This window comes from Cervus canadensis, chromosome 9, assembly GCF_019320065.1.
Source record: "Cervus canadensis isolate Bull #8, Minnesota chromosome 9, ASM1932006v1, whole genome shotgun sequence".
NCBI classification, from domain to species: Eukaryota; Metazoa; Chordata; class Mammalia; order Artiodactyla; family Cervidae; genus Cervus; species Cervus canadensis.
This window is the reverse complement of record NC_057394.1, coordinates 8821337-8848200: the sequence shown is the minus strand read 5'-3', so window position 1 is coordinate 8848200 and position 26864 is coordinate 8821337. Positions and strand designations below refer to the sequence as shown.

The 26864-nt window shown below is 41.2% G+C and overlaps 1 protein-coding gene across 3 annotated transcripts in view; it reads right to left on the bottom strand.

Moving 5' to 3' along the window:
- Window positions 1-1606: 1606 nt before the first annotated feature.
- The window catches only part of FGF14 (fibroblast growth factor 14), a 603006-nt gene continuing 577748 nt past the window's right edge, over window positions 1607-26864 (bottom strand). For all 3 annotated transcript variants that reach the window (XM_043477362.1, XM_043477364.1, XM_043477363.1), the window contains exons 4-5: window positions 5350-5548; window positions 1607-3666 (exon numbers count right to left, since the gene is read on the bottom strand). In XM_043477362.1, the coding sequence (XP_043333297.1) occupies window positions 3530-3666; window positions 5350-5548 (336 nt within the window). In that variant the 3' untranslated portion in view covers window positions 1607-3529. The remainder of the gene's footprint in view (window positions 3667-5349; window positions 5549-26864) is intronic.

Here is a 26864-nt window from a genome sequence, read left to right as displayed (position 1 = left end):
CATTCATTAAGCAACTGGCCAGGTGTGATAAACTCCTCTTGCACTCCAAAAGGCAAATAGTTAGATGGACCATGGCAGGAGTCTTGTGGGTTCATCATGGCACTTTTGAAGCCAGTCCTGAACCCAAAACACTCAGGGCAAAAGAACATTTGGAGCAAGAACCTCTGAATTCTCCAAGATTTGTAATGGAATGATGCTCAATTCCATTGTACTCTTTATATAGGTTGGACCATTTGCCTCTCTTCTATAATTTTTTCAGGTTAAGTTGTAGCAAAATATTTTAGCAAACATAAGAAAATAAAATGGTATCACTTGAAATATTAAAACAATGAACATTCCAGAGCACTGTTGAGGAATGCGTGAAGCAACAGCTACCATAACAGATCAGCAGACGTAACCCTCCCACACCAGATATGGATGCAAAAGGCATGTGATACTGGAAAGACTCGATAAAATCAACATACGTACATGTAGGTACAGATCACATGGTGGTCTCCAAATACAAATGAATTCCATCAGATTTACTGTAACAGAACATCAATGGTGACAGATTGCACTTAAAACAGCAAACTTAGTTTTTGAGGGGGGGAGAAATGGTGGAGTCTTATCCTGGAAAAATAGCAAAAGAGGTATCATCAAAGAGCTAAAATCTTCTTTGGCATGGTAAAGGGGGAGACTGAGTTTACCAAACTTATTTACATGACATTTCTCTATATCTGTGGGTGATGCAATGCCATTTTGTTACATAAAGTTGTTCGATGTTGTTGAATATGCCTTCATATAAATATTTTATTCAATATGTTGTATTTATGAATACAACAAATGATATTAAACACAGAAACTGTACAATGCAGACAAACTCTTTGTATGTAGATTGAATAATACACACCAACGGCTCTTGAAACACAGGTCCTACGACATGCAGTTCATCAGTGCTGTCCTCGTTCCATGCAACAGGTCAGACCAGACACAGAGGAAATGATCTAACTAAATCACAAATAACAAGGACCCCTCTGCAGTACGTCTAAACATATATTAGAAGAAAGTATTTTGACATCCATTCATAGGGATAAATGCCCTTATAGATAACTCATGTGAAAAATAAAACAGAGGTACACATTTACTGAAATCTCATTCATTTACAAAAATAAATCTTGTCATAATTTTAACCAATAAACAAACTTGCAGGAGAGAAAAAGAAACCAGCAAATAGGGCCGATTACCAAAAACATATAGGTGGGGTTTTTGATGTGTGTGTGTGTGTGTGTGTGTGTGTGCGTGTGTGTGTGTACCTGCACACACATGCGCATGGTAGGGTAAGTCTATCTAATTGGAATTTCAAGTTGTTATTCACAGTTTGTCACATATTACGGAGTATATGTCTTCCCCAAAAATTGATTAATGTAATTCATCTAATGTATTTTAACTTAGCCTGTTAAAAATAATAGGCTTTGGAGCAGTGTAATAAGAAATCAAGAGAGGCCAAAAGAATCATTTTGTTGTATTTGTACTTTAGCATTATCGACAATAAATCTACTCAGATGTTATGCTAACTTTTTATTTATTAAAGTGGAATTCAATATGAAAATGAAATAAGCATAAACAGTTAAATTGATAGTAAATCTTTAATCAGCTAAGCAGGCCAAAATTTTTAAAGGCTGGGCAAAGGCTGTCATGGAGACTTAGGAAAGCAGTGATGAAATAATTTCCCAGTAAATACAGTGCGGATGGGAGAAAATGGCAACTGGGTCATCCTTCCACATGGAAAATAGCAAGAGGCCAGTACATGGATCCCACATATAGTTTTCTATAAATGAGGTTCAATTTGGTCTCAATTAACTGTTCAGAGGAGAAAAACATTGAAATTTATTAAGTATACACAGAGTTAACAAATGTATTTCCAAACAGTTTAGTATCAAACATTTTGAAACTCTTTAGATCCGATAGTGAACATTTTGCATGGTTTCTTCACTGTGGAGCCAACTATTCCCGGACTTTCTCGTCGCTGTCCTCCCTAACCTCAGAATTCAGCAGTTGGAAATCCCAAAGGAAGTTAAGAAAGCAAAATCAAACAAAAGCAAGAAAACATATATATATATCTCGGATGGACTGAAAACCTGATATTTGAACGTGTTGGTTTGCCTTTATTTTTAATCTAGAATAATTCAACAGACTGCATTCTGAGATCATGGCAAGGCACCACTAACTCAGCTGCTGGGCCATGTGGACCCCAGAAGCTGAGTCAGAGGTATGGACCGGTGAAATACACAGTACCTGACTCAGCATGCTGAGCTAAAAAAAATACTTTTTTTTTTTTTTTTTTACCTAATGTGTCCGGTTTAAAAACTTGTCATTAAACACCAAAAATATTAAAGTCTAGTTTATAACTAACGTTTGCATTGCTGCTGCAGGAAAGAACACAACAGCCGCCTTGCCCATGCTCTGCCGAGTATGAGTGGAACGCAGCCCAAATTGGGGATGGTGTTAAGTTTGGTTCATTAAAAACAGGAAGGATTCTCTATCTGAGATGGATTTAGGTAGCGCAATTCTTGTAGGTTGTTAATTGTTTTTTTCCTTTTTTTGTTCCCAAATAATGAGGACTCATAGATGAAAAATGAACCTTAATCAGGCCTACAAGGCCTACAGAGTTCTTTTGACCCACTTTCTCAAAAACCAGTGGGTCTTGCTCGCTGGGCAAGGCAAATGTTACCATTACCAGTAAGCTTGTGATATGTATAAAACACACACACACACACAAAGAAACTAAGGGGGATGTCAAACCCAGATCATAGAGCGCTTCCCATGTCTGCGTTTGACCCCGTTTCTCAGCCCGGCCACGCGGGCCTCGGGAGCACAGTATCTGCTACTGGACGGGGCGTATATGTGTGTTTCATCAGTTGTGTGAGCCGGAGACCACAGTCCTACTCTTTACAGATGCAATTTGTCATAATAGATTTAGAAGGCTTTCTGTTTCCCTGATCGCTGTCCCAACTAAGCCAACCGCAACAGTTAAGATTGAGAGGAACACCATCCCTACAAAAGGTCACAGACAGTAGAGCCAGCAGCCCTAGAGAACTCCAGAATAGCACAGGTTTACAGCATCTAACTAGAAATTTACTCAAGAATATCTGTGTGCTACAAAAATCGAACTGAAACACATGGATTTCGCCGAAACGGGACTCAAAAAGGAATATGGGTAGCTGTCAGCAGGCAAGGTGTCGAGTGGACTGGTGAAGGAGGTCATTCACATGAAGTGTCACAGTCACAGAAAAGATATTAAAAAGGCATTCCATATCTGGTAGGGCATTCCATGGTCTGAGTTGAGCTGGTTGTCCAGGTGTCTTCTTCTTGTGGGGGGGCGCAACGCGTTGAGATTTATCCCACTTGCAACCAAGGAGTTCGGGCCAGTGGGGAGCAGCCTACCCCCAGTGGCTCCCGGGCCCGCGGAGGGAGCGGGAGGGTCTGGCCGGGATAAATGGCTCAACAGCGCTCGGGGGGCGACTCAGTCACAACACCTGTGAGGGTCTGGCTATGTCGTCTTACTTTTGTTGACTGGTTTGCCTCCATTCATGATGGCCGACGCGCTCGTGCTTTTACTCGGCGTCACCCCGGCCTTCGGGACCGTTTCTCCGACGTCATGCAAAGATGGTTCTCGGTACATGGCAACTAGTGACGGGAAGGGGGAGGAGGGCAGAAAAGGAGATGTTACCTGGTTAGGTTCACGCGCAGACCTCCGCTGGAGGCCCAGTCCTCTTTTTTCCCAGAAGTCAAGTAACCCCGTCGACAGGGAATTCCTGTTTTAAAGAAGTAAAATCCAGCCCCTGAACAGAAAGTATGACTTCCTTTGCATTTTCTGGTTTTGTGTCTCCAAACAGTGCACATGGGTGTGCCTGGATTTTTGTTGAGGAGAGAAGGTTTAAATGGGGGATGCGCGCGCACACACACACAGACACACACACACACCCACCCACCCGCCCACCCAGGCCACAGGAAGTATGTGAGAATGGCAGGCATTTAATCCAGTTCTCTTTGTTCAGGGAGAAAAATTCAGACCTTCCTTCCACTACATGCTGGCAACACATGGACACTCATTCCCACTCATCTTCTCCAGTCTAGGTCTTTAGGTCATTAAATTCAAACTCTCAAGTGATTAAAAAGCAACATGGTCACACTATGTCAGCTTCAAAGCCATACAAAGCAACAGGCAAAGCCAGAAGCTTCTGGAGCTCATTGTTTAGATTTTCTCTCCTGCCACTCATGCACAGACCTGCTTAAATAACTGAAGGCAAGTGTGAGGCGCTTTATATTTTTATGCCTCATTTTCAGATGTAATACTGAAAATCTGTAATTAATATCCTATAACAAAGGCCCATCTAGTCAAGGCTGTGGTTTTTCCAGTGGTCATGTATGGATGTGAGAGTTGGATTGTGAAGAAAGCTGAGCACCGAAAAATTGATGCTTTTGAACTGTGGTGTTGGAGAAGACTCTTGAGAGTCCCTTGGACTGCAAGGAGATCCAACCAGTCCATCCTAAAGGAGATCAGTCCTGGGTGCTCATTGGAAGGACTGATGCTGAAGCTGAAACTCCAGTACTTTGGCCACATCATGCGAAGAGTTGACTCATTGGAAAAGACCCTGATGCTGAGAGGTATTGGGGGCGGGAGGAGAAGGGGACGACAGAGGATGAGATGGCTGGATGGCATCACCGACTCGATGGACATGAGTTTGAGTAAACTCCAGGAGTTTGTGATGGACAGGGAGCCCTGGCGCTGCAATTCATGGGGTTGCAAAGAGTCGGACACGACTGAGCAACTGAACTGAACTGAACTGAACTGAAGGCAGAAGTGCATAATGGCAAGAGGATCACTGGGACTGACATCCCAGGAGGCTCCAAGGAATTGAGTAGTATCTGGTGACATCACTGATTCCAGTAGTTCATGTGGTTTTGTTAGAAAGGGATCCTAGGGAATCCTGGGAAAGGAAATTCCAGACTGACTGGCGCTTGGAGAAAATGAGCTGACTTAAAATCTTCTGCCATCAGAAACACAAGTAAATTAGAGCTGTCCAACCTGCTTTTAGGGTTTTGAAAGCTGATATTTTATGAAGATACCTTATGTTTCATTAGGATGAACCACCACATGCATATATACACACATACATGTATATACAATAAAGTATACAAATCTTAAATGCACAATGTAAGTAGACACCTATGGGACCACCACCCAGAGCAAGATAAGAGGCATTTCCAGCCTTCCATGAGGGCCCCTTGTGGCCATGGCAGAGTCATGGATGTGGAAGATAAACATGTACTACATCATGATCAGGATAACGCACACATGACACTCACCTTCCAATGGCTTGGGTAGAAAATGAGCTGCTGGTTTGGTTTTCTTTACTCTGTTTCCTTTCATAACTTGCCCTTCTTTATTCAATCCCAAAAACCAGGCTCTGCCAGATTCCTGTTGTCTGTACAGCATAGATGAGTAGATTACATAATAGTTTTCAAAAACAGATTCTTTAAACTTGCACTCAGGGGTAAAAAGTTCCTGTTGAGAGAAGAGGAAGAAATGAAGGTTAGAGGAAGGGGTGGGAGCTTCCTTGTGTTTCCTCTTCCTTCTTGCAGAAACTCGTCTAGGATGGCCGACCAGGCAGCACTCGGGCATGGATGACCAGATGTTCCTCTTCCTATAGGTGTCAACTTTTATCAACACACAATGTGTCGAGAAGAAGCTGCTGCTTTGGGGAAAAAATATATATGTACATATGTATGGGGCTTCCCAAGTGGCGCTAGTGGTAGAAAATCTGCTTGCCAATGCCAGTGCAGGAGAAGTAAGAAACGTAGTTTCCATCCCTGGGTTGGGAAGATCCCATGGAGAAGGAAATGGCAACCCACTCCAGTATTCTTTCCTGGAGAATCCCATGGACAGAGGAGCCTGGTTGGCTACAGTCCATAAGTCGTAAAGAATTGGACACGACTGAACTGACTTAGCACACACTCATGTATGTATGTATGTATATAGGCAAAACTATGGATGTCCTCTAATCAGAAAATAGAAGACAGGAACAATAGTATTCGGTTGAACAAGATACAATTCAAGCAGGGTATAACTGGAAACAGCACGTTAAAGTACCACCCTGCGCATGCCTTTGTGCTGAGTGGCTTCAATCACGTCCAACTCTGTGGGACCCCACGGACAGGAGCCCGCCAGGCTCCTCTGTCCATGGGATTCTCCAGGCGAGAATACTGGAGTGGGTTGCCATGCCCTCCTCCAGGCAGTCTTCCAGACCCAGGGGTCAAACCCATATCTCCTTTGTCTCCTGCATTTTCAGGTTTCACCACTAGTGCCACCTGGGAAGCCCAGCACCCTGTATTCACAATAAATTTAAAAAATAATAATAATATTGGGTTGGTCAAGAGGTTACTTTAGGTTTTTATGCAACATCTTGTGGAAAAACCCAAATGAACTTTTTGGCCAAACCTCTAAAAGATATATTGAAGGTATTTGCTAACGTATTTTCAATATTTCTGTAGGAATTATTATTCCATGATAATCTAACAGTTCCCAATTGTTCACTGGATCACTGATATTATAGGATGACATGTTTTACCTACAAAGAGACAGACTGACACCTCAAACTAAACCCCTGGCAATCAGTTGGCACACAAGCTAGCCCCTGAAGCTAAGGCCAGGGGTCATGTTAGCTGGTCGTAGAGACGGGAGCTGAAAACCACGACCTAACCCATGGTCTGGAGTCGTCCTGGAGCTCTTCAAGAGAACCGTCAATAGCTGTCATGACTAAATTCCCTCCACATACTTTGAAACAGCACAATGAGCTAACATGACCACCATGATCTACATCAACTGATGAATAACACACAGTTGCTACTTTACGACTATCATTAATAATACAAATATTCATAGATGAGTTTTATATACTTATAGAAGTTAACCTACAAAAGCATTTCTGATAGACTTCTTTGAAAAATAATTTAAAAATGCCACCTTCCTAGTTGCATATCATGGAAGTCACTTAACTAGCTTTTGTGGCTATTTTATGTAGGCTCAACACTGTGCTATTTCATGTTTGTGAAATACTGACGCAAAGCAGACCTTTATTGTCATAATCTTTTTGAAAATATCACGTACTAAAATGTTTTTCACCTTAATAGATTTTTATGACTGCTGAAAAATGGTAACTTTGTTTTCTTTTAAAGAAGTTATTTTCTATACACATTCTGAAAAACACATCATTTAGGGTCTAAAAATATAAAACCTTTAAGAGTTAAAATTATGCTAACCATAATAAGGGGCATGACATTGTTGCCTGTAGAAATGTTCTTTAAGTATTTCCCATGAGAGTGTTAATTATCAAGTGGTGTCTCTTGCAGGATATAATTTATTCAGAGTGCGCCATAACTTTAATTCAATGAAAGTTAAATTGTTTTCCAAGGGGAACAGGTTTTGTTAATGGCAGATGCTTTTCATGACAAAGATGACAGTTGCAGTGATTAATTTGATGAGATTAAAATAGCAGAAAGATAGGTTTAGCCCCTCCCAAAGGAATTTATGTAGCCCTCATTTGAATAAGGTACCATCTGAAAAAATGTTCTGTTCTTCCACTAAGTTTTATTTCTCCAAATGTCCTATTAGTTCTCTCACTAATAAGTGATAGCCTTGGTAAGTCAATCTCCAGGCCCTGAACAGAATAAAGACTGATAAAAGGGTCCAAGTTCACACATTTGTGGTGAGGTAAGGAAAATAAAATGGAATGCTCTAAATCTGGCTTATCATCAAAAGATTAATAAATATAATATTGGTTGAACATGGATCTTCTGGGACAAACAGATTAGAACTTGGCATGTTCTTTGTCATTTTATTGAGACAGGCCAAGGCATCCAAAGGGCTTCCCTGGTGACTCAGAGGGTAAAGAATCTACCTGCAATGCAGAAGACCCAGGTTTGATCCCTGGGTCAGGAAGATTGCCTGGGGAAGGGACCAGCAACCCACTCCAGTATTCTTGCCTGGAGAATTCCATGGACAGAGAAGTCAGGCAAGCTGCAAAGAGTTGGACATGACTGAGCGACTAACTCTTTCACTTCACTTTCAAGGCATCCAAGCATAAAAATAAAACCTAAAGCAAGTTTTATTGTTAAAAATCTGTCTTAGAATCAACTGGGAGTGGGTTTGGCAAAGGCTGACCCAGTTGATCATTCAGGCAGGGAGAGCAGCTGGCACCTGCTGGCTAAGATATTGGGTCTCTACCCGTAGCCTTCCCTTATTAAGAGGATCATAGAAGACTGATCTTAATCTCCAGGAAGACTGACCTCCAGCTTTGGAAACGCAGGTCCACAGAGCAGTCAACCCTCCCTTACATGGATCCAATCCCTAGTGCTGTGATGTATGAAATATGGAGGATGCTGGTTGCCTTGCATCGGCAGTTAGAAATGTATTATTTCTACTTTAATTTGACGAAGTTGAATATGAAAGATAATGAAGACCCTTGACTCAGAAGAAGTCTTGTATTCCCAGAGTGTCCCTCAGTATGGTGGTGCTAGTGGTAAAAAACCCACCTGTCAATGCAGGAGACACAGGAGACATGGGTTCAACCCCTAGGTCGGGAAGATCCCCTGGAGGAGGGCACCTAGTATTCTTGCCTGGAGAATCCCGTGGACAGAGGAGCCTGGTGGGCTACAGCCCATGGGGTCACACAGAGTCGGACACGATTAAAGTGACTTAGCACGCACCTTAGTATACCTCTGACACAGTCTTTTTTTTTTTCCTTTTTTTTTTTTTATTATTATTTTTTTTTTTCCAGTGGGTTTGTCATACATTGATATGAATCAGCCATAGATTTACACGACACTAAGTCTTTTTAGATAAAATGTTTGCATCTTAGCACTCCGAGGAAGTCAATAACACATCCTTTCTGCAAGCTGTGGCAGTGACTTCACAGGGAGGTGATTCAGTCTTCCACATTACAGCCAAAGCTTTCAGGCAGTTGTGCTGGTGGAGACTGGTCAGTACTTTTTCACCCTTCTTTATTCTCGGTGAAATAATTACTGCATATACACATACTCATATGCACACACACGCACTACATTTAAGGCTACTATTGTCTAATGCTCTTTGCTAGACTTTTTGAGGATTTAATCTGCTTGTGAAATACTGGAGTTAAAAACAACCCCCTCATTCTCAGGAGAATCGGTAGGATTAATGGAAACTGAGATTGGTAACTACTCATAAGGGACAAATATACTTTTAATTTGCAAGTGGGAGACAGAGTGATGGTGAACAACATCTGCGGATCCAGACTGCCTGGGGTCAATCTTGACCCTACCCTTTCCTTGCTGTGTGTCCTTGGGAAAATTACTTAATCTCTGGGCTTCAGTATTCTCATCTCTAAAATGGGTACAAAAATCACAGGATAAGGAACTTCCCTGGTGGTCCAGTGATTAAGAATCCATCTGCCAGTGCAGGGGACACAGGTTCTATCCCTGGTCCAGGAAGATCCCACATGCCGTGGAGCAACTGAGCCTAGGCACCACAATTACTGAAGCTCAAGCGCCTAAAGCCTGAGCCCCAACACAAGAGGAGCCACCTCAATGAGAAGCCCACGCGCCTGCAAGAGAGAGCAGCCCTCACTCGCAGTAACTAGGGAAAGACCATGTAGCAACGAAGACTCAGCACAGCCAAAAATAAACAATAAATAACTAAATAAATAATCATAGAATAATAGAATGGTTGGAGGAACCGAGTCACACCACTGCGGACTCTAGGCTCTTTCTTCGATCTTGAAGCTGCTCAAGTACAACACCTGCAGGCCTGCTGGGTGTAGCCCAGCAGAGCACACGTGAGGATCAATGCCCCTCACTTAGTCTCGGAGTTGAGCAGACAGACAGACGGAGTGGCAGAAAAGATGACGGTTCTCATGGGGAAACAAAAGCCTTGGATCTTTAGTGATCTGGTTTTTCAAGGAATAAAAAACCCCAGATTTCTAGATAAAAATCTCCTGTGTATGTTGGCAGCTATTTGTTTGTTCCTGCTTTTTGTTTTTCAATATAGTGTGTATCAAGGATCCGAGATGGCCTCCTGAACACACCAATTTGAGACCCCCTAGTGTGGACCGGCAAGAGAACTAAGGAAGGAAGGAACCCCAGGAGGCTTGTCAACACAGCCCTAACCTGACGGATGGTTTTTAAATGATTGAGCAATACCACGATTGTGCCAGAGAGACATTCTACAGCTGGCAATGATAACACGAGAAGACGTATTTAAATTTGAGCTCAGCTATAAACTCTTTGAAACTGCCAAAATGAAATAGATAAGGAGTTTGGTATGTCTTCTTCTCCTCCTTCCAGACTATATTTAGAGCCACCAACACCACCACAACAAAAATCAACAGCGCTAGAGTCCCAGCAGAAGCTTAAATATTAATTTGTAACTTTGCCAAATGAAATCATCGAATCACAGAAGAGAAAAAAAACACAACAATTAAACAAAAATTTCATATCTCCTTTTCTGTTGTGGTTGTTTGGAAATGAAAGCACCATCTGTGGTGTACTTATTATCTTAACAGTAGCAGCAGAATTCCTCTTTGGAGGGAAACGTCTTTGTTTAGGAAAATACCGTGATGGGCCATTTGCATGCAGCAAGCTAGGCTTCTCCATTCAGAATGAGAGAGGCGGTGGGGGGAAATAGAGGGCCCATGTTCCACAATTTGTAACCAATGAGTAAGCCATAAACGCAGATAAATCAGCGTAATCCTAACCTAATAGCTAACAGTAACCTTGAGAATCTGACTCAGTGGTTGGCAAACTACAGTCCATGGGCCAAATTCATGCTACAAAGTACAGAGGAGAGTTGAGATTACATGACCTGTAAAACAGCAGTATTTACTGTACGGCCCTTTGCTAAAAAACTTTGCCTGATCTAAAGGTAAATTAGGGTAAAGGTAAACTCTGATCTAAAGGTAGATTAGGGTAAAGGTAAACTCTGATCTAAAGGTAAATTAGGGTAAAGGTAAACTCTGATCTAAAGGTAAATTAGGGTAAAGGTAAACTCTGATCTAAAGGCAAATTAGGGTAAAGGTAAACTCTGATAAAGGTAAATTAGGGTAAAGGTAAACTCTGACCTAGAGGTAAATTAGGGTAAAGGTAAACTCTGACCTAGAGGTAAATTAGGGTAAAGGTAAACTCTGACCTAGAGGTAAATTAGGGTAAAGGTAAACTCTGATCTAAAGGTAAATTTCGAGGACTTTCCAACCTAGGGAACTGGGGGAGGAGTCATTAAACTAGTTGCGGATATTTCCAAATGAAGTCTGGATTGCACTTTTTTTCATATATACACATGCAGACCATTTGAATCAGTATTTTCCTCAGTGTTTCAGCCCTGGAAAAGCCTTTAAGGTATGTTTTGAGTCTGGGCTTCCTGTGAAAGTGCTTGGCTATGTCATAGTCCACAATCCCTTGAGTTACTACACCTCTTTTGTTTTTATCTCTGACTATATTAAAATTGTTGATTTGTTGCTTAGTCACTAAGTCGTGCCTGACTCTTTCTGACCCTGTGGACTGTAGCCCTCCAGGCTCCTCTGTCCATGGGGTTCACCAAGCAAGAATACTGGAGTTGGTTGCTATTTCCTTCTCCTGGGGATTTTCCAGACCCAGGGATCAAATCCGAGTCTCCTGCATTAGCAGGCAAATTCTTTACTACTGAGCCACAAGGGAAGTCCTCCTGTTACTATACAGAACAAATTAATAAATGATCATGAAATATTAGTAAATATTGATTAAATTGGCATCATTCATAAGCTTACTATTATTTTTATGATTAGAATAAAAATTTATTAAAGCAAGAAAATGGAAACATATATTTACAGTGTATCTTTAAATAAGAAGTTTTAAGATTGTAGTTAAAATATATGGGAACTGGTTCTATAATGTTAAATCTGTTTTCTCCAGAATATAGACATGAATAAATTCCTAAAATAATAATGCATGCAACATGAACAGATGGTATCAGTGCTATATATATTAGCAAAACTACCACAAAATAAATATGCTTAAAGAAGTATTAACCCAACCATATACCATTCTCACAATTTGTTATGGCTTAACAATGGATGCCTAATAAGACTACTAATAATGGCATTATTGTGTTAATAACTACAGGGCTTCCCAGTTGGTGCTAGTGGTAAAGAATCTGCCTTCCAATGTAGGAGACACAAGAGACACAGGTTTGATCCCTGGAGAAGATCCCAGGGAAGATCCCCTGGAGAAGGAAATAGCAACCCACTCCAGTATTCTTGCCTGGAGAATCCCATGGACGGAGGAGTCTGGTGGCTATAGTCCATAGGGTCACAAACAGGTGGACACAACTGAGAGACTGAGCATACATAATTACAGATAACACTTAAATTGTGCATAATTCTGTGCCAAGGACTGTTCTATACATTTACCTAATCAGCTAACTATTCCACACTATAATCTATGAGATTGGTAAAGTGCCCTCATTTTAGAAATGAAGAAAAGGAGCCCAGAGGGGTTAAGCAATTTGCCCAAGTACATTTATTTTCATCAAGATGAATAATTTAGCTATTCCTATCCATTTATCATTCAACTGAACAGAGGTACTTTATTTTCAAGTTTAATCATTAAAAAAATGTTTTTTAATGTATAGTTTGTTTTTAATTGTAGGATAATTACTTTACAATAGTGTGATGGTTTTTGCCATACATTAATGTGATCAGTTGCAAAAATGGGCTGAATTCTTCACCCTCCCCTGAATCAAAGGTCTTCAGCATGTCATTTGACTTGTCTTCTCACTGTGAGCTGAGGGGGAGAGGGCAGAGGCTTGTGAGGCACGTGTTCAATTGGGTTTGCCCTCTCAGTGTCCTCCACTGCCCCGAGAGCACGCCTGGGCTAGCCTGCTGGAGGAGGGACACGTGGAACATAGCCAAGTTGCCCAATGTAAAGTAGCCTGTTTCCAGACAGGTGATCAAGTCCTACCAACATCAACAGAGCCACCTAGCCCAGCTCCATATGACTCAGGATGCACAAGGATTATACACTTAATTGTTATATCCTACTTCAGCGGTCATTGTTGGCTACCTGGTATCATTAAGAAATTGATAACCCATACAGATCGTTATTCATTCAACTGAATTATTTATTCAGTGAAAACACAGGAAATATGTACCTTAGGGCTTTCTTGGTGGCTCAGTGGTAAAGAATCCACCTGCCAATGCAGGAGACATAGGTTCAACCCCCAGTCTGGGAAGATCCCACGTGCCTCGGAGCAACTAAGTCCGTGTACCGCAACTATTGAGCCAGTGTTTTAGAGGTCAGGACCGCAACTACTGAAGCCCAAGCGCCCTAGAGCCCGTGATCCACAAAAGTAGCCACTGAAATGAGAAGCCCAAGCATCACAACCAGAGAGCAGTCCTCGCTCACCACAACTAGAGAAAAATCCACACAGCAATGAAGATCCAGCACAGTCAAAATAAATGCATAAGATTATTTTTAAAAATGTACCTTATATAGCTACTCTCTATCTACATCTAACTACAGGTGAAAACAAATATAAATGGAAAATAGTAATTGATATATGCTATCACCTTGGCAGAAGTGTCACATGTCTTAGGATATAATTGTTAAGGAGGAAAAAGTAGAATAAAAGAGTTAAAAAAAGAAAAAGAACAAGAATACATAGGAATACTTAAAATGAATCTCTTCTCCTCTTCACCCAAGGCATACACACCTTCCCCCACCACTGAATGATTAAAAAAACAAAAGAAATTTGTACATGCCTTTACAAGCTTTTTCTACTTTCTTTCCTTTAAGCTCCACTTAAGTAAGTTAGACCTTCCCTTAAAATTTTTGTGTGTGTTTGCATTGTGGATTTTTCCTAATAAAAATGTGCTCAGTCAAAAACCACTTGCATAAATAAAAACCAAACCACACAAATAATCAAAAGTATCCATTTATCCAATCTATAAAATGCAAGCTTCCATAGAAAAAATGAACTAGAAGTAGGTTCTGAAATACTCCTAAAATGTCATATTTGTTGAAAAATATTAACCTGTATCGAGCTTTATGATTTTTAGAGCCCACTCACATATATTTTGTTTGATATATTTTGCAGTTAAAAATGCTTTGAGAAGAAGAATAGCATGATCCCATGTCAGAGATGATGATTTTAAGACTCTGAGGGCTTAGGTCCTCATAAGGAATGATGGCTGTTTGTGTGATATTTTATGTACATATCGCTGCTACTGAGCAACATTTATTAATAACAACAATGTTGAAAATAGGAGCCAAAGGTAAGGGGTTTCCCCCTCACCCAGAATACCAAATAAATCATTTTACTGGAATAAAAGAGGTCAGTAATAAGAAATCACCAACACTAACAAAAAGAAAAAAGGGAAAAGAATCATCATCAACATGAACATGTGGAATACAGAGGAGGCTAATGTGGTGCTGAAATGAAAACCCGAGGATTGTTTTCCTTTGATTTGATTTTATTAGCTAGAAACACACTGGCCATGAGTCCCCAGATTCTGGTTGCAAGTTGTTTGATAATTCCAAAGGTTACACAAAAGGGCAGATATAGACCACTGAAGAGAAAGGTCAGGAAAGTCAGAAAAGAGGCAACAGCCACACTCTGTGGGAGGAAGAGTGACGAGCGAGAGGAAAACGTCTACCTATTGGCTAAACGACTTTACCCAGATGAAGGCAACACCATGAAGCTCAGTCCTGCTGTGGATTTAATTGCATAATTAGCACTGAATTATTTTCATGTTATGTTATGAATTTTACAGGCAAAAATAGATTGTTTTACTTTCCAGGTTGTTGGTTGAGAGTATGACACTAGGAAATGGGAATAATTATATTATTTAAAATTAATTAAAATGTATATATATGTATATACACACGTATGAAAAATGAAAGGGTCAGTCACTCAGTCATGTCTGACTCTTTGTGTAAATGCTCAACTTTCTGTCCTAGATATTATATAATAAATTTGAAAATTTAAATACTGTGAACACACATGGTAACAAGTTTCCATTATTCTGTAGTTAATAATGTCTAAAATTCACACATCTATTTATCCAAACTGGATAAATAAATGCATGAACTTTAGACTTTATATTCTGACCAGTCACTGTTCTTGACCTAGAGATACAACTATGAGCAAAAATGATATAGTTGGTAGTCTTAAGGCATGACGGTTTAGTAGAGGAAACAGTTAGTTACACTACTGATCATATCATTACAAAAGAAGACAAATTCTTACAAGAAAAGGAGTTATTTCTGTGAGAACACATAATAAACAAGTCTGACCTAGCCTGAATGGGTAAAGAAAAAAACATTGAACTCTGAGCTGAGATCTGAAACATCCCTGTGAGTTAGCTAGGCTTAGAGCAGGATAAGGGCTTTCCTGGTGGCTCAGCGGGAAAGAATCTGCCTGCATTCAGGAGACTTGGGGTCAATCCCTGGGTGGGGAAGATCTCCTGGAGAAGGAAATAGCAACCCACTCCAGTATTCTTGTCTGGGAAATCCCATGGACAGAGGGAGCCTTGAGGGCTACAGTCCATGGGGTTGCAAGAGTTGGATAGGACTCAATGACTAAAGAACAGAGCAGGATAAAGAATATTCCTGGAGCGACTTGCCTGGTGGTCCAGTGGTTAAGACCTCACCTTCCAATGCAGGGGATGAAAGTTCAATCCCTGGTTGGGGAGCTGAGACCCCACATGCCTCGTGGCCAGAAAACCAAAACATAAAACAGCAGTAATATTGTAAAAAATTCAATAATGATTTTTAAAATGGACATTAAAAGGAAAAACTTAAAAAGTACATTTCTGGAGAGGGCAACATGGCGTGCAAAGGGCCTGGGGCAGGAACAGACACAGATTTTAGAGGACAAAAAGAAAACTGAAATTGGAATGCAGAGTGTGAAAGAGACAGCAGTAAGAGCTGGGGTCTGGGTGCTAAACATGTGCCAAACTGGGTGGTCACATGAAGAGTTTGGGGCTTTCCCTAAAAACAATGGAAGAGCATTAAAAGTTTTTATGCAGGAGCATGTCAAAGTCGGGTCGGCATTTGGAAAGACCACTCTGGCAAAAGTGTGAAGAATGGAGAAGAGAGCCAGTTTGGATTTAAGGATGCCGGCTGTTCACTTCAGTACCGGACGCGGATGTCGGCAGTGGAGACGGAGAGAAAAGGGCAGTCTGGGGAAATATTTAGGAGGTCAAATGGTCAAGATCCTGTGACTGTAGATGGTGGCTGAGGGAGAAAGAATGTCAAGCACAACGTGTAGGTTTTTTGCTTATGGAACTGGGTGACATTTGGTGTGTGTTCACTGCTGTTTTTGAAAGGTCAAATGCTGTAGTTCTTGGGCGAAATAAAGCTTCTGTGTATAACATAAGTTTCCATGGTGCTTTCTGTCCTTTTATAGGGTATTATTTCATGTATTTAGAGAGTAACTTTCTGCAATGTTCTATTTAAATCAGTTATCTTAGGACTAAGGACTTGTTTGTAGGTATGTCACAGAGTGTGTTTTCAAGAGTTTCACTTTCATATTAGTAGAGCGGAGCAACATTACATTAGCAATCACAAAACAGAGCTTCCTGTGTTGTGCTGAAGACCTGAGAGGCAGAGTCTAGAAGTTTGCATGTCCTTTGCAGCTGTTCAGTCATTGGCAACCCCACTGTTGTTGCTATTTAGTCGCTAAGTCGTGTCCGACACTTTGCAACCCCATGGACTACAGCACGCCAGGCTTCCCTGTCCTTCACTATCTCCCAGAGTTTGCTCAAACCCATGCCCATTGAGTCGGTGATGCCATCCAACCATCTCATCCTCTTTGGCCCCTTCTCTCTTGCCCTCAGTCTTTGCAGCCCCATGGACTGAAGGAACAGCCAATCCTGCCTCAAAGAAGGAGAGAAGCTTTTTAAATGTGATGCTATTTAGCTAGGCTTTGAAAGCTGAGTCAGGGTTCGTGAAAGTGAAGAAGAAAGATAAAAACAGCCAATTTGGAAGGAAAAGAACTGTATTCTATAAATTATAAGAAGCTCTTTGAGGTAAGAGTCCTGGGTGAGTGGCTGGAAGCTAAGCTCTGTGTGGAGAAGTGAATCTGCAAGACAGAAAATCATATTGGCCACGCCGTGGGATCGTGACTTTCTAATAAGCAGAGGTGAGCTCCGGAGATGTCCAAGAAAACAGATGATGTCCTGAGAATGTTTTCAAAAGGTAACTGACTGTGTGATGCAGCAACATGTTCCTCGCTATCTTACCCAGATGTGCTGAAATTTGCATCCTCGCAGAGACCTGCATAGGATGTTTATAGAGACTTTATTTGTAATTCCCAAATGTTGGGAGCAACCAAGGTGGCTTTCAATAGGTGGATGTATAAGCAAGCTGTGGTAAATCCATATGTCAACTACACACGGGCGCTTGCCAAGGGCATTTGCCATCTGCCTCTGCGGAGGCTGAATCCTGAGATGCTGCAGCTGCTGACCTTCAACTTGTCCTGAAGGGAGTTCAGTGTGGAGAACGAGGCTCTTTGTGTTCCAGGAAAACTGGTGGAATAGGTCTTTAGATAGTTACACATTTTCAGGAACTGATTTCATAAGCCCAACCCTTGCTTGCATCTTCTCATTCTTCATCTTTTTCTCTAGAAAAACACTAAATGCCTTCATGCTGACATCAGCTCCTCGAGACTAGCAAGAAACCTTTTTGTAAGATAAGTGCTTGATTGCATGAACTCCCCCTTCACCCAAATCACATATAAACATGTCCTCCCCACCCCCCCCCCCCCACCCCGGCCTCTTTGGAGCAGTTTCTCAGAACTGTCTGAGATGCTGTCTCCTGGGCAGCAGTCCTCATTTTGCCCCCAAGTAAAACTTAACTTGCAACTCCCACGTGATACATCTTTTTTAGTCAACACACACAATGGAATATTATTCAGCAATAAAAAGAAATGATCAAGTCATGGGGTATCTTAAATGCCTATTAGTAAATGAAAGAAGCCAATCTGCAAAGGATGCTTAGTGTATGATTCCAACTCAATGACATTCCTGAAGAGGCACAATTATGGAGAGAGTAAAAAGGTCACTGGCAGTGAAATTATCCATATGATAATGATACATTATCTAGATGACATTGTATATCTCCTATATTTACCAAAATCCATAGAATGTGCAACACAAAGACTAAATTCAATGTAAACTATGGACTTTAGCTCATAATGCTTACATGTTTGCTTGCTCAGTTGTGTCCAACTCTTTTGTGACCTCATTGAGTGTAGCCCACGAGGCTCCTCTGTCCATGGGATTTCTCAGGCAAGGATGCTGGAGCAGGTTGCCATTTTCTCCTCCAGGGGGATCTTCCCCAACCCAGGAATCAAACCCACCTCTCCTGTGTCTCCTGCATTGACAGGCAGATTCTTTACCACCAAGTCACCTGGGAAGCCCTTAGTTTATAGTAGTATACCAATATCAGTTCATCAATTATAAAATACATATTATAGTAATCTTAGATGCTAATAATAAGGGAAACTTTTGGGGGTAGGGGTAACTTGGAACTCTACTTTCTGCTTACTTTTTCTATAAACCTGCTACTGCTGCTGCTGCTAAGTCGCTTCAGTCGTGTCCGACTCTGTGCGACCCCATAGTCGGCAGCCCATCAGGCTCCTCTGTCCCTGGGATTCTCCAGGCAAGAATACTGGAGTGGGCTGTCATTTCCTTCTCCAATTCCTTAAAAAGAATAAAGTCTACTCATTTACAAAATTGAAAAACAAAGATAACTCAGTGTGGAGGAGGATTTTAGTCTAGGGGCAGAGATTTACAGGTTCTAAATAGGTTCTCCCTTTGAAGTCTTATTAAATTCCACATTAGGAATCACTTACAATTATGCAATGAGGACAATATATTAACAGTTCTCAAGGACAGTGGTTGAATATCCAGATTGAAGAAGCAAAAATGGAATTTCTAGATCAGTGACAGGCTAATTGCAGTCCCTAGGCAAAGTTTTATTAGCACAAAGCCAAGTCCACTAATTTACTTATTGCCTTGACTACTTTTGAGCTACAGTAGTAGTTGATTTGTAGCAAATGAGACAGTAAGACCCACAAACCTAAAACATTCATCTGGCCCTTCACAGAATAAGTTTGCCAGCCCCTGTGTTAGATTCTTATTGGGACTGGCTGAATATGTATGGCTTTCACGGGATTCCCTCATTTCAGAAGAAATCATATTGAGATACAAGAACCTTCTCAGAAAAAGAAAAAATCTATTTGCTGATAGATCCCTCTGAGAATATCTGAGATTTGGAGGTATGATTCTGGAGAAAGTTTTCTAGCCAACAAACTTATGGCTACCAAAGGGGAAGGAAAGGAGTGATAAATTAGGAGTCTGGGATTGGCAGATACAAGCTACTATATACAAAAGAGATAAACAACAAGGTCCTACTGTATACTATAGCACAGGGAACAATACTTCATATCCTACAGGTAATGGAAAGGAATATAAAAAGAAAATATAAATCGGTCTGGCTAAAAAGTTCATTTCAGTTTTTCCATAAGGTCGTAACCATAGCTCAGTGGTAAAGAATCTGCCTGCCAGTGCAGGAGACACAGTTTCGATCCCTGTCGGGAAGCTCCCCTGGAGGAGGAAATGGCAACCCACTCCAGTACTCTTGCCTGGGAAATCCCAAGGACAGAGGAGCCTAGCGGGCTACAGTCCATGGGGTCGCAAAGAGTCAATACACATATCACAGAATCACTTTGCTGTACATCAGAAACTAGCATGACATTGTAAATCAACTCTGCTTCGTTTTTAAAAAGTCTCATTTTGAGGCTGAATGCTATGGTCATTCCACCTTAGAGATGAGTCGTGTGTCTCTCAGGCCGTCTGTCTGCATCCCTGAGCTGCAGAGCCTAAGAACCCCGGCCCTCACTTAGGCTCCGGGCAGGCAGGGGCTGGTCCAGAACGCTGCTTTCTGAAGAATCAGCATCTCAGGGCAGACGGCTGGTGACAGGGCTGGTGACTCAGAGGCCATCTGAACACACTGCCTCCTCCCGCCTCAAAGTAACTATGGATCAGGTAAAACAAAGTATCCAGAAGAACCTGCTTTGTTGTCAAGAGTTCTGCCCAGAGGGTATATTTCCTTGCTGCCGTCTCTGTGTCAGTGATTTTAATGCTTTTTATACCATACACTTGGGACTTCCTAGGTGGCTCTAGTGGTAAAGAACTTGCTTGCCAATGCAGGAGACATAAGAGACACAGGTTCGATACCTGGGCTGGCAAGATCCCCGAGAGAAGGGACTGGCAAACCACCCCAGTATACTTGCCTTGAGAACCTCATGAACTGTATAAAAAGATAAAACTCCACACTACCTGCCCTCTTAACCCTCGTGTATTTCCTTCTAGCTAGCTTTCTTTACATCTGTCTATTGCCTCTTAACTGGAGAAGGAAATGGCAACCCACTCCAGTACTCTTGCCTTGACTCATTGGAAAAGACCCTGATGCTGGGAGGGATTGGGGGCAGGAGGAGAAGGGGACGACAGAGGATGAAATGGCTGGATGGCATCACCGACTCGATGGGCATGAGTTTGAGTGAACTCTGGGAGTTGGTGATGGACATGGAGGCCTGGCGTGCTGCGATTCATGGGGTCGCAAAGAGTCGGACACAACTGAGCGACTGAACTGAACTGAATGGATTGCCTCTTAAACTTTACCTTAAATAGGAAGAACCAAAACAGTTGGCTAAAAATAAATACATGAAGTTTTCAACTTTCAAGGAATTCAGACAAACTTGACCAACCTAATCTTAAACTGGGGAGAGAACTGAAGACTGCCGGATGAGTTGCTCTCACATGCATAGGAGCTGTTTAATCTCAACAGGTGACAGACAACCAGGCAAATTAGTCTTATAGTTTAGTCATAGTTTACGACTGGAAGGTAAGTCTGAGAGGCACCACCGTGGGGTGATTAAATCGGGTGTGCTTCCTCCAACTCCCAGTTTGCAAATGAGAGTTTAGGTCCATCCTCTTTAGGCTTTGGTGGTGATAAGAGTGTATGTTGATACAACACTCCACAGAATTTTCAAGAATGACTTCTATAGTTTTAAAGTGGGAGTTGATTAATTCGTGGAGAAATACCTAATTTTAAACACAACATAACATAAAAATAAATGCATGAACTTGCATGTTATTTGTTCATGAAATGCATGAACAAATAACATAAAAATTATGCATGAACTTGCAATGCATGGGAATAGCAAGATCAGAGCGGTTCTTACCAATTGTATATAAAACATAGGCAATTAACACAGAGACACTGCTGTAGCATGAAGTCACGGCAGGCTTATTTTTCAGACAAGAAAGCTTTCGATTCAGGCTGTGTCCTCTTCTTCGGAGAGGATAAAAAAAAATGATAAAAACTACCCCCACTCCTTCAAGGAAACACTTCGTCCAGAGCAATCTCTTCTCATGAACTTAGATACAAGATAAAAACTGATTCAGATGAACTCAGGCCATATAAAACCCTTTCTCTGTGTTTTAATCATTTTAATTTTATAAGGCAGTGTTTCTCTGGTTTATAGAGGTGTACGAAAATTAAAATCATTTGTATGTCAGAACCCATGTTTAATTACTGTGGTCTTCTTCTGCATGAGATTAATTGATTTCATTGGTAGGATAGCTATCCTGGGGTCTAGAAACATTCTTCAGAATAGTTTGAGAAAAGAAGCAACTATCAGTAAAATCTACATATTTTATAGAATTAGCATATGCTATGCTAAGCTTTTCTTTTCTGCTAAAAATTATTAAAAATCAAGTTAGTATGTAAAGCAGTCAGAATACATAAATGTTACTTGAATTCGGTGTTGCAAAAAGTTGAGTTTACTTTAAATGCAACAAAAAGATATTTACTAAGATGACTTTTCAAATAACCCTGAACTCTGATGTTTAACTGAAAGATATTTAACAGTTATTAATCCCTGAGGATTATTATATGACATCATGTATGGATCCAGTAGTCATGTATGGATGTGAGAGTTGGACTATAAAGAAAGCTGAGTGCTGAAGAATTGATGCTTTTGAATTGTGGTGTTGGAGAAGACTCTTGAAAGTCCCTTGGACTGCAAGGAGATCCAACCAGTCCATCCTAAAGGAAATCAGTCCTGAATATTCACTGGAAGGACTGATGTTGAAGCTGAAACTCCAATACTTTGGCCACCTGATGCGAAGAACTGACTCATTTGAAAAGACCCTGATGTTGGGAAAGATTGAAGGGGACGACAGAGGATGAGACGGTTGGATGGCATCACGACACAATGGACATGAGTTTGAGTAAACTCCAGAAGTTGGTGATGGACAGGGAGGCCTGGTGTGCTGCAGTCCATGGGGTCGCAAAGAGTCAGGCATGACTGAACGACTAAGCACAGCACATTCTAATATTTACACATATTTTAGTTCTTAAATCTAAACTATGAAAGGAAAATCGAATCTGGTGTTCAATACTAATTTCTTAGGGTTTGATCTACACTGACTCTTTGATCACAGTCTGAGCATCTTGGTTGGGCTCTTATTCTGTGGTATCTAGAAAATCTGTTTGTTTTATTTTAAAATCACCAAATGGAACTTATAACAAAATCCCATTGGCTTTGGTTTTATTTTGTTTTTACAAAACAGAGTTCTCTTTCTCATATTTTCAATTGCTTTTTTTTTTTTTTTTGGTGGGGTGGACATTTGAGAAGCAGAATTGAAACAGATAAAAAATTTTTAAATTCGGACTTGCATTTATTAAGAAGGAAATTTACTCTAAAATAAAACTGAGAATATGCAACAGCTCAGTTTAAATGTACCTGGTAGTCACCAGATTATTTAGAAACATGTGGTTATTCAGGTCTGAGTCCAGCCTGAAGTGGTGCCTTTGACCTAGCCGTTCCCTTCTCCAGGGGATCTTCCTGACCCGGGAATCAAACCCAGGTCTCCCACATGGCAGACAGATTCTTTACCTTCTGAACCACCAGGAAGCCCCAAACAAATAACAACACAACCTACTCTCAAGATGGCCACAGAGGATGCTTTTGGTTTATCTGCACCCTGACTCAAGATAAAGGTCACCCTCTAGTGGGGTTGACACGTATTTCGATCTCAATCCTCCTTGTTGGAGGAGGTGTCACTCACCATGCATTTAAGTTGCAAACTGATTGAGTTTGAAAATCAAGGGCAAGCCCAGATTCAGGGATTTTTATTTGTGTGTCAGGGATGAAGAGGTAAAGATTATTGTACTTTGCCCAAAGAAACTGGCCTCCATTCGAGATTAAGAAATTGAAAGTCCCACTAAGCCTATTAATGCCATGTTAAATTCACCTGTGAATATGTCTTAACATGGCTTACAATGACAATGGAAAAATAGTCTTGTCCTTACTTTTAAAATGAGGAATTTAAAAAAAAGCCCTCATTTCCCTTCAGTACCACAATTTTGCAATATCTGGATCCCTTCTATAACTATCTCATCTAACTTGTAACATGACTGCTTACATTATCAGCAACCAGTGGATTCCTTGGGACATTAGCAATGAAAAAACAGGAACAGTTTGAAAAAACTAAATATAGACTCAATGACATTCTTAACTATACATCAACACTTCCCCAGGGCCAAGTGCTTTTGTGTGCAGTCACTTAGTTTTAGAACTATAATCCAAAATAACAGGAAGGATAACTATGAGGCATGAATTATTATTTTTATATCACAAGCAAGAAAGCTTGGATCAGAAGTCCTCAAACTTCAGCATGCATCAGAATCATCCAGCAAGGAGTTTATACATCATTCTGGGGATAGATTGGGAGAAACTCTGCATTTCTAAGAAGTTCCCAGGTGATACTGATGCTTCTTGTCTGGGGACCACTCTGAAAATCACTGCACTGAGTTAAAAGGCGTATGTGGCTTTTGCAGTGGAAATTCCTTCAGCCTAGCTAAGATGAATGCACAGTAGGAGCTTAATGTATTTCAGCTTTCTGCCCTTGCAGAGCATAAAGACACAGTAACTATAGAGACATAGTAATCATAAAGACAGTAACTAAATCATTTCAGGGGCCTTGAACACTTTCCCCCACTTCTGGATCTACTTGTAGAACTTTCTAGTTCTTTATGTGATTGGCAAAAAGTCAGGAAAGTGAGCAAAAGAATGTAATGCCCTCCAGGAACACAAATATTGGACCCTGAGTGTAGATCAATGGTCTTCAGAATTCAGTGTACACCCTTACGTGGGCCCCATGGGTTGGGGTTCAGCAGTTCTGGGTTGGGATGGGGTATCTACTTTAAGAACCCAGATAGTTCTGATGCAGGCAGTATTTCCAACATGCTTTGAGAAACTCCGGTTTATAGGTTTAACTGAAATCTGGTTGCTGTCTGATAGGAGAAAAACAATGACGATAACCACAAAAATGTCTTTTCTCCAAGGACTGCAATTTAGAGCCACATCTCAGTTCAAGCTGCTTGACCATACCTTACCCAGACTCTGTGATTGCTTTAGGACTGAAGTGCGAAACAGATCTGTATGCAAAACTATGCAGATCTGTGCAGGGCATTGGTCATTTGACTCCTCCAGATCTGTGGAGAATCAATAGGGGCAAGAGGCAGGGACCCACCTGCCTCCAATCCTCCCACTTCCCATCCCAGCCTGTGAGCCACTAGGGTACCACATAGCATCCAAAGTGGCCAGTCTGATGCTCCAGGTGGGAATCTGAATCTTCAGGGGATGAAGCAGGTACTCAACGTATTAGAGAGCCTGGTGAAGTGGGGATTGTGGTGGTGAATCCGAGTGTGTGATGGGGGCCGCTAAGGACCATAAGGACCTCATAGGGTGGTGCAAATGTTACCAGTTATACATCCTATGCAGATGGCTTCAGCCTGGACTGGGCTACTCTTGGTTCCAATCAAAGACTGGTTATCCAACATCCTTATAATCCTCCAACAACCTCATTCTCTGGGTGCCCACTCCCACTGCACTGCTGAATGTTGTTAAGTCATGTTTTCGTCACTAAGTCGTGTCTGTCTCTTTGCGACCCCATGGACTGTAGCCCACCAGGCTCCTCTGTCTATGGGATTTCCCAGGTAAGAATACTGGAGTGGGTTACGATTTCTTCCTCCAGGGCATCTTCCTAACCCAGATATCGAATCTGTGTCTCCTGCTGGACAGCCAGATTCTCTACCATCTGAGCCCCCAGGGAAGCATACATTTCTATAGTTCTGAACCTCTGATCTCTACACTGAAAAGGCAGGTTCACATCACCTATTTCCATTTTACATAGGCTCTTTCTACCCATGTTATTTTTGAGGAAATAATCTTTGGGGTCTCGACTGTGAAGTTAAGAGGAAGGACCCAACGATCTCAAAGGCACTTCCCAGTCTCATGATTTCACCCGTTGAGACTTAGAATAGATGCCCTTGAGTGGGAGCTACTCTCATAGAGGAAAGAGGACCAGATTTATCACCTGGCTCTTTTCTGCAGAAGTAGAAATGGAGTTCAGATAAATGAGAGGATCAGTCTGGAATCTTCAGAGGCTGCTCCCATTTCTTCTTATAAGCTAAGCTTAGTGGCAGCTAAATAACCTCATAAACTATGAAAAAGAAACAGGATTTCCCAGCTGCCAGGGAAATCTCACATCTTTTTATCTAATACCAATTCCTGAGCCTACCAAAAATAGGGGCAATTCTGATGGTTCTTTTCACACAGACTACAGCATCAGCAACTAAAGGAAAATCTACTTTTTTAGTTAAGGTAAGTGAACAAAATACCCTTAGATGAAACTACTTTTGACAGAGATACATCTGAGTGAAATATGAACCAGCATCTCAGAAAGAAAGGCAAAAAAACTCTTTCAACTATATTCCTTGGAACCATTTAGCTCCTGGAGTCTCAGAAATACAATGTATCTATTTGGAGTTTACTGTATGTTCAGTACTTCTTGTCTAGCACGTACCCTGTAGTAAAATAGCCTTTGTTTATAAAGACCTAGGGAGTCGGGTGACTTAATGTGTTTCCCATCAACACCTCTTGTCAAATGTTGTCTATTCATATAATTTTCAGAGTCACAAAGACTGTCACAGGGAGAATTAATGTGGTAACAAAATCTGTAAAAACATGTAAAAGTGCAATTTTACGATGGCCTTCTAAGAGTTCTTGCGGCCTTCTGAGTTCCTTTTTGGAACAAAGCCTAGGACGCATGGATGGATGGGTGTGTGAATGGATAGAAGGAAAGAGGGAAGGAAGAAAGGAAGGAAGGAAGTAGATATAGGCTAGCTGATGACCCTTGTAAGGTAGGAAGGATCGATTAGCTTCTGGAGTACAGAAACTATAGAGGGAAAAATCAATCTTACATGGTGCCTTCCCCATGTCTCAACATAGCAAGTGTCCAATAAATACTAACACTTGTTGAATAAATGAAAAATAAAAAAAATAAAGTGGCTTTCCAATGATTCAGGTGCTCAAAGCACTTGCTCGGTTCCCTTGATTAAAAGCCATCAAGATATGGAAGCAACTGAAGTGCCCATCAACAGACCAATGGATAGAGAAGATGTAGTATTTAGACCTGATAGAATACTACTAAGCCATAAAAACAATGGAATTCTGCCATTTGCAGCACCATGGATGGACCTAAAGAGTGCTGTGAGATGTCAGACAGGGAAGGACAAATACTGTGCTACCACTTAAATGTGGAACTCAGAAAATAAACAGATGTATATAACAACAACAAAAAAATATGGGCCTCCTTGGAGGCTCAGTGGTAAAGAATCCACCTGCCAATGCAGGAGATGTGGGTTTGATCTTCGGGTGGGGTAGATCCCGTGGAGAA